This window comes from Equus przewalskii, chromosome 7, assembly GCF_037783145.1.
Source record: "Equus przewalskii isolate Varuska chromosome 7, EquPr2, whole genome shotgun sequence".
In the NCBI taxonomy this organism is placed as follows: domain Eukaryota; kingdom Metazoa; phylum Chordata; class Mammalia; order Perissodactyla; family Equidae; genus Equus; species Equus przewalskii.
In genome coordinates this window covers 15,106,042-15,118,430 of record NC_091837.1, presented here as the reverse complement: position 1 = coordinate 15,118,430, position 12,389 = coordinate 15,106,042, and the positions used below count along the sequence as shown (strand labels likewise).

At 45.9% G+C, this 12,389-nt stretch overlaps 1 protein-coding gene and 1 long non-coding RNA gene across 2 annotated transcripts; both read right to left on the bottom strand.

Moving 5' to 3' along the window:
- Positions 1-1,264: 1,264 nt before the first annotated feature.
- LOC139084448 (uncharacterized) lies at positions 1,265-1,804 on the bottom strand. The gene is made up of 2 exons (XR_011541824.1): positions 1,680-1,804; positions 1,265-1,384 (listed from the first exon to the last, which is right to left on the bottom strand). It is a non-coding gene; the product is annotated as an uncharacterized lncRNA (long non-coding RNA).
- Positions 1,805-4,385: 2,581 nt separating this feature from the next.
- Positions 4,386-11,850, bottom strand: PLA2G1B (phospholipase A2 group IB). Its single transcript, XM_008507214.2, has 4 exons — positions 11,669-11,850; positions 8,358-8,517; positions 7,694-7,821; positions 4,386-4,598 (listed from the first exon to the last, which is right to left on the bottom strand). Exons 1-4 carry the CDS (start codon positions 11,700-11,702, stop codon positions 4,477-4,479), a joined length of 444 nt encoding a protein of 147 aa, XP_008505436.1. The 5' UTR covers positions 11,703-11,850; the 3' UTR covers positions 4,386-4,476.
- Positions 11,851-12,389: the final 539 nt, after the last annotated feature.

Here is a 12,389-nt window from a genome sequence, read left to right as displayed (position 1 = left end):
AAAGGAAGGACCTATAGGAAATTCAACACTCCTAGGTGGGGTGACCAACTGTCCCAGATTGCCCAGTACTGAGGGGTTTCTTGAGATGCATGACTTTCAGTGCTAAAACCAGGATGAGTTGGTTACCTTGCTCCTGCAAATAGCGGAGGTTGCCACCAGGTGTTAATTAATTCCAGCTGTATTATCCTTAAGATTCAAGATGGTGCTCTAAGATCCAGATTTTTTACTTTGATCTGTTACAAAACAGATAAATTCTATTTCATAAAGAAAAAAAAAATTAAACTCATCCAAGAAGGGAAAGTGGTTTTTTTTCTTCAATTCATTAGAAAAGGAATATAGCATGGAATTGAAGCTCTTATGGTATAGACAGACTTGGATTTCCATCCATGTCTTGCTACTTACCAGTTAGATGAACTTGGGCAAGTTGTATCTAATTTTAGTCTCTTTATAAATGAAGGTAATAGTAGCTACCTCATGAGTTGTTATGAAGATTAAACAAAGTAGGGGCTGGCATGGTGGCATACGGGTTAAGTTCGAGTGCTCTGCTTCGGTGGCCCGGGGTTCGCCGGTTCAGATCCCCAGCACCAATGTATGCACCACTTATCAAGCCACGCTGTGGCAGGTTTCCCACATAGAAAATGGAGGAAGATGGGCACAGGCGTTAGCTCAGAGCCAATCTTCCTCAGCAAAAAGAGAAGGATTGGCAGCAGATGTTAGCTCAGGGCTAATCTTCCTCAAAAAAAAACACAAAACACCCAAAAAAGTAACCATGTGTGTGAAGCTCAGAGCAGTGCCTGCACATGGGAAGCAAATGTCAGCCATTATCATTAGGATGTGGGAAGAGAGCAGATGGTGGGAAGGGAAGCCAACATACCTGCCAAATCTTTGTCCGCTCTTGAGTACTCCTTTAACTAGACTCATAAGGATCTTCCCCAGAGACACATTTCCTTTTCATGTGAATGTTTGTCTTTTTTAAAAAATTACAAGAGCCAAGTCTTACTTGATGTAATAAAGCCCTTCTAAAAAAAAGTAAGTGAATATCCTTTTCTATTCCCTTGGGAAAGTAATAATATTAAACATTTACTGTACAACAAGCACTATAGAAAGCATTTTACAACGCATTGACTCACCTAATTCCCACAATCCTATCATCTGCCCACTTATTGCATTCGAAAGATGAGGACCCTGAAGCTTCGAGACCTTATTTAATTTGCCCAAGGTCACCTAGGGTGACCAGACCAGTAATCAAGCCCGTTCCGTCCAGTTCTGAGCTCGCTCTCTTCCTTTAATGCTCTAGAAACGCGGTGGGGTAACTGAGCCACTGAACTTTGGGAGGGAAGAGGGCAAGGCTCAAGATACTTCCAGAAGTGACCCCAGCTGGGTCCTGAAAGATGAAGAGACAATCACGAGGCGAGAAAAAGGAAAGCATTCCAAACAACAAAAGCAAAAGCATAGAGGTCAGAACTGCAAATCCCTCCACTCTTCTTTTCCTTCTTGAAGGTGGGGGTGGGGATTCAAGTGGGAACTCGGGGCGCCCCAGAGGGCCTTGGCTCGCCCCAAATCCACTCGCCTCTCTCGTTGGCCATTCCTCCTCCTCGCGCCATTTTGATTCCCTGCGCCCCACTGTCCCAGGCCCCTCGGTCCCTCCCCGGCCTAAAAGCAATGGAGGAATTACCAACCGGAAATTGACGAGGAGCCTGGGGGAAGAGGGGCGTGTGTGTGTGTGCGGCGGGAAAACCGAGAGAGGGATGAGCGCGACAGCAAAGTTGTCCCCAACGTCACACCCTCGTGAGTTCGCCCTCTTTTCACAGTCGAATCGTTCACTCTGTCCTTTCGGCTGGATTTTGGCTCAGGAAAAGAGAGTACCAGGAAGCCCCCACCTCACAGGAACGCCGCCTCAAGCTACCATTACCAACCACTGCGCCTGCGCCGGCTCGGGCTCTAAGCGTCAGAGGGCGGGGCCTGAGCCTGGGAGGTGCGGAGATGGTGCGGGGGCTGGGCTGCTGTTCACCAATAGAAAGGAGGAGCCGAGAGCCACGTGCCCACAAGCTATCCAATCATATTTCCTACTCCGAAATCCCTCCTACTCTGGGGCGTGGCCGGCGGATTGACAGGGTTGGGCGCACAGGATCACGTGATCCGAAAAGGTAAATACGGCCGCGTGGTTTTTTCTCGACAACCCTTGCGCCGCACTAGGATCTTCGCTGAGAGGTTATTTAATGAGCGTGTTTGATGTGCTAAGCGCTGTGGAGGTACTGTGGCTGGTAGGATGTAACCCCGACTTCAAATTACTCTCAGTCCAGTTTATTTAATTATTTATGCATTTAAATCTTCCCAGCCACTGTACTAGTGTTTCTCGCATTCCGTTTCCTGTAATGAACACCCAGCAGATGCTTATTAACAGATTATTGAAAGAGTTTACTCTCTCTCCCCCAACCCTTGTGATAATGAAAAAGAGGTAGGTTTTTAAGTTAGAGGATATTTTTTGAGCCAGCTATAGCTTTTAGTACTGTGTGACTTGACTGTTTCGTCATCCAAAAAAAATGGGATAAACAATAGTCTCCTAAAATCCCACCTTTCTTGCATCCAAACAAGGGCTTGCAGTTTCTTTCCATTGAAAAAAAGACATTTGTGACCTTTACGGTTCGTTGAAAGCTGAGGCCAGGTATAACTTAATTTTGCATCCTTTGCAGTCCTACTGTGGCACAGAATGCCTATTCAATCTAAACTTGTTGACTCTAAATTTGAAAACAGTCCCATTCTAGCCTGCCAAAATCCTGAGCACTACTGACCAATAGGTCACTGGGCATTCAGCAATTATGTATTACATGCCCCCTATGTGTCAAGTATTGTACTGGGCAGGTAGGGATACAGAAGTGATTGACACCTCACTCTGCCTTCAGCAAGTTCACAGTGTGATAGCACGTTTCCTCTAAATTGTCCAAATGTGGGTTCTAATCTCAGCTGTGCTACCTATGAGTGGGTGATCTTTGGCAAGTCACTTGCTTCTTTGAGCCGGTTTCCTCATCTGTAAAATGAGCATGTAATAATACCTACAACTGTAGAGCTTTTGTGAAAATGACGAGGTAATCGTGCAAAATGCTTGGCATGGTCTGGAGCATGTGTAACAGTGCATATGCCGGTTCGAAGAGCAAGAAGAAAAGCCTTAGAGAAGGCTAAGCTGCAGGCAGCTGCTAACAATAAATCATTGTCTTGAGGCCAACCCCCCAATACATTGTATTCTTGGCATTTTGTACAGTGCCTAGCCTAGAGTGATTGTTCAATAAATATTCATTTAATGGGTGAATGAAATGAGGGAGAAATTGGACCAAAGGACAAACCCGTGCACACTACTTTGCTGCCTACCGTTCGCCCAGCAGTGGAACGTTCGCCCAGAACAGTGGAGGCTGTTCTGTCAGCCTCCAGTGGTTTAAAACTGCTTAGTGGTGGCTTCTCATAGTCAGCATTGTTCCTTCTCATCTTTGCTTTTCTAATTCAGTTCCCGTAATTCAGTTCTAATTCTGCCCTCCCCACTCTCTCTGGTGAATTTCAGTGCCAGTGTAGTCATAAATCCTCCTAGAAAAACTTGGCTGAATGACTTAGTGGTTAAGAGCTCAGGTATTGCCATCAGACAGATCTGGTCAAATCCTGAGTCTGGCATTTGTGTGACCTCCAGCAAGTGACTTAATTTCTCTGAGTTTTCAGTTCCTCGTCCATAAAATGGGCTCAATAATATTGATGTCACTAAAACTGGTTTGAACGTTCAATGAAATGAAGTGTGGAAAGCCCTTAGCACAGAGTGATATGCAGTGAGTGCTCAAGAAGTCGAAACTGTTATTGTTTATTATATTTGATGACTACAAAGTAAAAATCAGGTTGTAGAGTGTGGTGAAGTCTCTGAAGGGCTTAGAAAGAAAAAGAGTTGCAGAAAAAATGGTTTAACACAGTTGGGAATGGAGGCAGAGAAATGAGCGGAGGCAAGATCTGGCTCAAACTGAAACAAGAGCCCACCGCTTCAGGCAGCGCAGAGTAGTCTAAGAGTGTGTGTTCTGTTGTCAGACTCACTGGGTTCAAATCCCTTCTTTGCTACTTCCTAGATGCGTAGCGTTGGGCAAGTGACCTCTCCTATTGAGCCTCAGCTTCAAAAAATAGGATTTGCTAATAGTGCCAAAACCTAATAGGGCTGTCCGAACAATTTAGAGACACACAGTCCTGGCACAGAGTAAATAATCAGTGGTTGGTAATCATTATTCAGGTCTCATGGTGCTTGCTTGCTGGAAATATCCTTCTAATTCAACTTCCAAGGCTGGAAGGAATGATGCCCACAAAGGACTAGGAAGAGACTTAGTATGTTCAGTAGTAGAGAATAAAACAATCTCCAAATATGAGGCCTTTCAACAAGATGCTTTATTGGAGGGCGCAGGGTGGGGTGAAGGCCATGAGGCAGGTAGGGATGACTGTTTCCAGGGGTGATGCTTAGGCTTTACACCTCTTGCTGTCCAGGTTCTTGTTCTCCGGGTTGTATGGGGCCTTTGAAAAGCAGATGGCAGCATTTCGGTCACAGTTACAGATAAAGGCCTCACAGGCGTTGTTTTTGTCTGGAAAAGAACAAGAGGACAAGATTGAGCCAAGGTGGATCCTGCTTGAGACAGTCCAGGGGCAGGAAGAATTAACTGGAATAATCCAGTGGCCATTCCATCGGTGCAAATTTAGGGTTGACAGATTAAGCAAATAAAAATACCGAAACTGCAGATCAACAATGAATGCAGTATTTGGGATATAGACTAAAAAATTGTTCATTGTCTGTCTCAAAGTCAAATTTAACTGGGCAACCTGTGTTTTATTTGGTGATCCTAGGGGTGATTTGGAAAGTCTTGTCTATTTCACACCCCTAAATGAGCTCCCTGCTTTTAAAACCCATATAGCTGGGGCCGGCCCAGTGGCCAAGTGGTTAAGTTCACGTCCACCGCTGCGACAGCCCGGGTTTGCGCCGGTTCAGATCCTGGGCGTGGACATGGCACCACTCATCAGGCCACGCTGAGGCGGCGTCCCACATGCCACAACTGGAGGCACCCACAACTAAAAAATATATGCAACTATGTACTGCGGCGATTTGGGGAGAAAAAGGAAAAATAAAACTACAGATCTCTAATGACATAGGCAAGCAGTTATAAACTGTATGGAAAACACTAAAACATATACTTAAGGCAGCAAAGTATTAGACATTTCAACCTAGCGAAGTTTAGTAAGCCGATTTCTCTGCTTTAAAGCACATATTAAAAAAATTACAGAACATCGTTACAATAGAATATTATACATTTAAAAGAATTAAGTATGTCTACATGTGGAAATATTTCCAAAATATTTTATTAAAAACCAGCCCTGGTGGTCTAGTGGTTAAGATTCTTTGCTCTCACCACTGTGGCCCAGATTTGTTTTCCAGTCTCCCCGTTGGGGAACCACACTACCTGTCTGTTGGTTATCACACTGTGGCAGCTGCGTGTTGCTGTGATGCTGAAAGCTCTGCTACTGGTATTTCAAACACCAGCAGGGTCACCCATGGTGGACAGGTTTCAGTGGAGCTTCCTGACTAAGACAGCCTAGGAAGAAGGGCCTGGCCACTCACTTCCGAAAAAAACTGGTCATAAAAACCCTATGAATAGCAGCAGAGCATTGTCTGATAGAGCTCCAGAAGGTGAAAGGATGGCTCAAAAAGACTGGGCAGGGTTCCACTCTGCTGTAAACAGGGTCACTAGGAGTTGGAATTGACTCAACGGCACTGACAACAAGTCTTATTAAAGAATAGCCAGTAAATGCCTAAAAAATTTGAAGGGTTCTATATCCAACTGGTTATCCTTGGGTAGTAGGAACAAAGATGCCTTCCCCTTTCCATGACATGTATTTCTGTAGAGTTTGAAATTACATTACTTTGGCCCCATTTACTTTGTAACCAAAAGAAACAACACAGATAACATTTTAAATGCATTTGAATTTTATTATCCATAATTTAATTGCGTATCTCTGCTTACCTTCAATAATCTTACTAAAGCTTTGTTTCTGTCTGCTGCTTTCTTTTAAAAATCACAAATGTTTTCCTCACCCAGTAAACATCCCTTAAAGCCTAAATTAGCAATTATATTATAAAGTATACACAAGATATTTAGTGAGTTATTGTTAATTAATATGAATAATTGGAAAATAATTGATTTCCCATATATTTAACTTTCTAAAGTGGAGCACAGCTGAACTGTTACCAGGGGAGTGTGCAAGCAAATTAAGCCACGGTATGCAGCGATTAAAGGAGTAACAATGAAGAGTGTACGGCAATATGGGAAAATGGCCGTAACACGGTGCTAAGGGAGAAGAGGCATAACGCAAGATTGCGTCTATGCATTCACCAAATATTTCCTGAGCACCTACTCTATGTCAGGCACTGCTCTAGGTTCTGCAGATAACAGCGTTGAAGAAAACCGAGACCCACCCCAGTTCCTGTGGATCCTACTTTCTAGTGGAGAGATAGAAAGTAAAGAAGTAACGTAAATATATCACATGTTAAGTTCTGTGGAGAAAATAAAGCAAAGAAAGAAGATAGAGAATGGTGGAGAGATGGAGAGAGTGTGTATGTGATTTAAAAGAATGTGGTGAGGGAAGACCGCACTGAGAAAGCGACTTCTGAAGAAAGAGTAAAATGATATGAAACTTATTCCAAGGATAAGGGCAGAAAGTAACAGGGAGGCATGACACCACTGATTTCTTAGGATGGTGGGATTCTGGGTAATTCTTTTTTTTGACACTTTTGGATTTGAATTATGGTTCTTCCAATGATGTTTGTACAGTTTTGAAAAGTGAGACCTGTCTGTGAGTGCAAAGCGGTGGGCTATGAAAATCCAGAAGGCTAGCCTGGCACAACAATATCCTTCACCTCTCTAAAGAGTCTGCTCTTCAGAACCGCCTTCGTGGAGGGACACAGTTCACCATAAGCACTGCCTAACTTAGCCGTTAAGACCACAGCCTTTGAGGGGGCCGGCCCTGGTGGCGTAGCGGTTAAGTTCTAGTCCTCCGCTTTGGCGGCCCAGAGTTTGCAGGCCTGTATCCCAGGTGTGGACCTAGCACCGCTTATCAAGCCATGCTGTGGCAGGCGTCCCATATATAAAATAGAAGAAGATGGGACAGGCTCAGGGTCAATCTTCCTCAAAAGAAAAAAAAAGAAAGAAAAGAAAAAGAAAGACCAGTCTTTGAAGTCAGAAGCAATTGAATTACCCTACCATTTACAAGCTGTGTGATTTTTGGACACGTGGCTATTTTTGAGCCTCAGCTTCCTACCTTGTAAAATGAGGTTAATAAAACTTCTCTCATATACATCTATAGTCTAGTACCCGGCACGTAATAAAAGCCTAATAAATGCTAAGTTCTTTCTATTAAATAACAAAACAGTATAGCATGACAGTTAAAAGCAGAGACTTTGGAGTCATATAGACCTGTGTTCAAAAACCAAACGCCACCATTTATGAGCTGTGCGCCCTTGGGTAAATGGCTGGGCCTTCTGAGCCTCGGTTTCCTCATCTGTCAAATGGGGATAATAATAGTCCACTTCCCGACACCAAGAAAATGATCAATAAGTGGTGGCTATCATTACTATTATTTCCTCCAATGCCTACTGAGGACCTCTGAGCCAACAAGGGGGTAAACGTACCGCTGCAGGTGACCTCAGTGCCAGAGCATGAGAATTTGTAGCTTTCAGTGTAGGGGTTGTCCACCAGGAATCTACAGCTGCTCAGTTCCTTGGCCTGAGTGTAGCAGTTGTCGTGTACCTGGCAGCACCTGGAGAGGGGGAGGGACAAAGATGAGGCAGCAGCAGGCTCTGGGCAGCAGGTCAGCCTGCATCTGCTCTCTCAGCAGCAGGTGGGGATGTTTTAGCTGACATGCTCCAAGAGATATTGGTCCTGTGGCTTCAAAAAAAACTTAAGTCCTTTTTATCGTGTTTATTGAAAGCGATTTAAGAATGGTTGCAGAAATTCGGTACAATCATATATTCTGAAAATGCAGCGATGGTTTTAACACCGCTGGAAGTTAACGCTTGGATCGTTGTTGGAGTGTCTTGTGTTTCAATATCCTGCCACTAGAGGGCAGCAGCATCCACTACTTTACATCTCGACCTTGCTCTTCCCATCCCTAACAGAGCGCTAGATTCAGGGTCGTTTGGGAACATATTTGTTGATATGACAAGAGGTGAAAATATGTAATCCTTAGCAAATATGCGAATCCCCTTTCTGTGCCCCCTCGTCACGTCTTTGACTTGTGCTCTCCCCTCACCCCACGGACACTCCACTCTCCCTGCAGATCAATCAATTACTCACGCGTCCAGTTCGTCCACAGGAGTGCCAGATCCACCCAGGCCACAGTAGCAGCCGTAGTCATTGAATTCCAAATAGGGTTTGCTGTTGGGGATCGTGCACTGGATCATGCTACGGAACTGCCACACTGCCCGCGGGCTGATGCCGTTCTCACCAGCGCCCACTGCAAGAAGACGCAGCCTGGGTTCAGATCCATCCTGGTTGGCTCTGCCAGCGCCCCGGGGCCTCACGGCCCGCCTGCTCTCTCGGGCCCCACGCTGCCCCCCCCCAACCCCTGATCCCTGGCAGCTGCCCCTTCGTAAGAGAGCTGGACACAGGAACCTGGCAAAGTGAGTAGGGATTTTTTTTAATGAAAACTTTTTAAAAATAAGTTTTTATTGAGATAAAATTTACATAACATAAAATTCACCATTTTAACCAAAGTGTATAATTCAGCAGTTTTTAGTATATTCGCAGAGTTGTGCAGTCATCACCACCAATTCGAGAACATTTTCGTCACCCCGAAAGAGCACCCTTTCCAATTGCTCCCTGTCTCCCCACCCCTCTGGCAACCACTCCTCTGCTTTTTGTCTCTCCAGATTTGCTTCTTCTGAACACTTCATATAAGTGAAATCATACACTATGTGGCATTTTGTGACTGGCTTCTTTCACTTAGCATGGTGTTTTTGAGGTTCATCCACGTTATAAAATGTATCAGTACTTTATTCCTGTTTATGGCTGAATAGTATTCCACTGCGTGGATGGACCACATTTTGTTTATCCATTCATCACTTGATGGGAATTTGGGTTGTTTCTACTTTTAGTCTATTATGAATAATGTTACTATGAACATTTCTGTGCTAGTTTTTGTATAAACATATGTTTTCGGTGGGGATAATTTTAAACTATCCCCATTATCAGTGAAGAAATAAAAAAATCTATAGGGGCTGGCCCCATGGCCGAGTGGTTAAGTTCGCGTCCTCCACTTCAGCGGCCCAGGGTTTCGCAGGTTCAGATCCTGGGTGCAGACATGGCACCACTCATCAAGCCATGCTGAGGCAGCGTCCCACATGCCACAGGTAGAAGGACCCACAACTAAAAAAATATATACAACTATGTACTGGAGGGCTTTGGGGAGAAAAAGGAAAAATAAAATCTTAAAAAAAATCTATAACCTCCTTGAGCTTACATCCTACTTGGGGAGAAAAACAATAGATGAAACAGAAATAGAAAAAAGAAAAAAGAAATAGATGTAATATGGGGCCAGCCCCGGGGCCAAGTCATTAAGTTTGTACACTCTGCTTTGGGTGCCCAGGGTTTTGCTGGTTCGGATCCTGGGCACAAACATGGCACCACTCATCAAGCCAGGCTTAGGTGGTGTCCCACATAGCACAACCAGAAGGACCTACAGCTAGAATATACAACTATGTATTGGGGGCTTTTGGGTAGAAGAAAAAATAGCAAAATTAAAGTAATAAAGAAGGAAATCAGATATTGTGTTAGAGTGGAAAATTGGAGCAGAGTAAGCGGAATCTAAAATGGTGGGGAGGTGTCAGGAATGAGGTAGGGCAGGAGTGTAAGGAATAGCGAGGAGGCCTGTGTGGCCTCCCGTCTTCAACAGGACAACCTCTTTTCTGCCTGAAGGCCCACGCAGCTGCTGTTCCCTCTCCCTGGCACACTTGTCATCTCACTTTTCAAAAGGCTGGAAGATCTTGGTTTAAATGCTACCTCCTCAGAAAGGCCCTTCCTGCACATCCAAGCCGAATGGCTCTTTTGCTATTACTCCTCTTCGTGTTCTTTGCTTCTCACAATCTGTATCCATCTGCGTATTTAATGCCTGCCTCTCACAGGACCAGAACCTCCTCAAGAACAGACCTCATGTCTTTTGTGCCCCAGGGCCGAACATGTGCCTGACATATAGTAGGCACTCAATAAATAAATGATGAGTTAAATGAATGAAACAATCAAGAAATGGATTAGGGGCCGGCCCGGTGATGCAGCGGTTAAATTTGCACATTCCGCTTCGGCGGCCCGGGGTTCGCCGGCTCGGATCCTGGGTGCGGACATGGCACCATTTGTCAAGCCGTGTTATGGCAGGCATCCCACATATAAAGTAGAGGAAGATGGGCACGGATGTTAGCTCAGGGCCAGCCTTCCTCAGCAAAAAGAGGAGGATTGGCGGCAGTTAACTCAGGGCTAATCTTCCTCAAAAAAAATAAAAAGGAAAGAAATGGATTAAAGAATTGCCTGGCACGTAGTAGATACTCAATACATATTTCTTGAATAAGTGAAAAAAGTCTGCCTCTAGCTGAGTGTTTGCCCAAACTGAGCACAAGCCTTGGCACAGCAGACTCGGAGAAGCAGAGCCCCATCACCCTGTTTGCAGAGCGCTCCCCTGTGCGATGGGTGCCCTCAAGAGAAGATGGCACTAAAGGACTTGGGGTCCTGTCCAATTAGCCACCAGTGTTACCTCTTTGCCCCATGCCTTGCCCTTTCTTTCCTTCATCTGCTAGGCACACTGGAGCTGCAGCATGTGCCCCAGTCCCGGGGGGAGGGGAGGGGCAGCAGCTGGTTGCTGTCCCCTCTGAGCGGCTTCCCGGGTGGCTGGCAGAGGCTGCATCCAGCAGCAGAGGCCTGGAGCCTGCTCAGACAGGAGTGGCCTGGCTCCCTTGGCCCAGCTCCAGTCACTCTCCTGCTTCCCTCTGTTTCTCTCCCTCCAGTCCAGCCAGCGCTCATTGCAGAGGCCAGAGCTACACAAGGCTACTGCTTGTGTGCGTGTGTGTGCGTGTGCTCCTTGGATAGGGAGCCTGGCTCTTTCATCTCTGAGTCCTCAGTCTCAACCCAAACCTGACCCTGAAGGGCACTGATACCATCAGTGTTGAATGAATGAATGAACCATGGGTGAATGAGGTGGGATTTGAATTCCAACGTGTCTGATTTCATTAATTCATTCAATATGCTGTAAAACAGCATAGCCCTGGTCTCATGGAGCCCATGCTTCGGTGTGGGTAGGGGATGCAAAAGGAAATGAATCAGAGAGAGACAAGGTGCAGGCAGAGGTCCTTGCCCCGAAGACCCTGTGGCAAGGCAGTAGCATAGAAAGAAAAGAGAGGGGCCTCCCGTAGCTTGGGTGGGCGGGGCAGGCCTTTCTGGGAGAGGTCATCTGAATTCAGACCTGAAGGTTGAAAGGTGCCAGCTGTGGGGGATTTGAGGGAACCCCAATATGGGAGCTCTTAAGCCCCACCGGGAGCCCTGAATAAAGACTAGCCCTGTGACCCATTCCAGAGGAGCGAGGTCTTAGCACCGAGTGGGTGGAGCTGGGGAGACTCGCCTACCTGTAAGCAGAACAGCCAGCACAAGGAGTTTCATCTTGGCGTCAAGTTGGTGACTGAAAGGATTCAAGCCTCCTGTGGCCTCCCTCCTTATAGCTGCCTCACGGCCCCAAGATAAGGCTGTGGTGTTTGCTTTGCTCCTGGGCTGATTCTGCTTTGGCCTTGAGTTTATCTGTTGCAGGAATGACCCTGACCAGCGAGCAAGCCCTGCCAGCAAGGGGTCATTGGAAGTAGTGGATGGGTGTGTCGTCGGCACTTTTTAACAAAACTGGTTATTTCTGGAGTCGAACATCTTGAAATCTTGACCCTCACACCCACCGCTTGGCACTCAGCCCAGTTTCATCGTTGTGGGGGTGTCAACAAAGCCAGATCCCCACTTAACAACTGGAAGAACGGGGGTAGGAAGGAAATGTCTGCTGTTTCCGTGTCTTCTCATGTGCCTGGGTCTGAGCTGTGGGACCATCGAATGGTCCCATCAAGCATGCACTTTGCAGACGAGGAAACAGGTTCAGAGAGGTGAAGGAACTTGCCTGAGGTCACACAGCTAGCAAATGGCAGAGCAGAGGCTCAAACTTAGGCCTGTCTGATTCTAAGGCACACGTTTTATTTTTTTCCCACTATGCCAATACCACCCGTCCCCCATTCCCCACTGTGGGTTTGTGAGAAAACCCTGGGCTTTGGAGTTCTAAAGGCTTGCATCTGACTTATAGAATAAAAAAGGGTT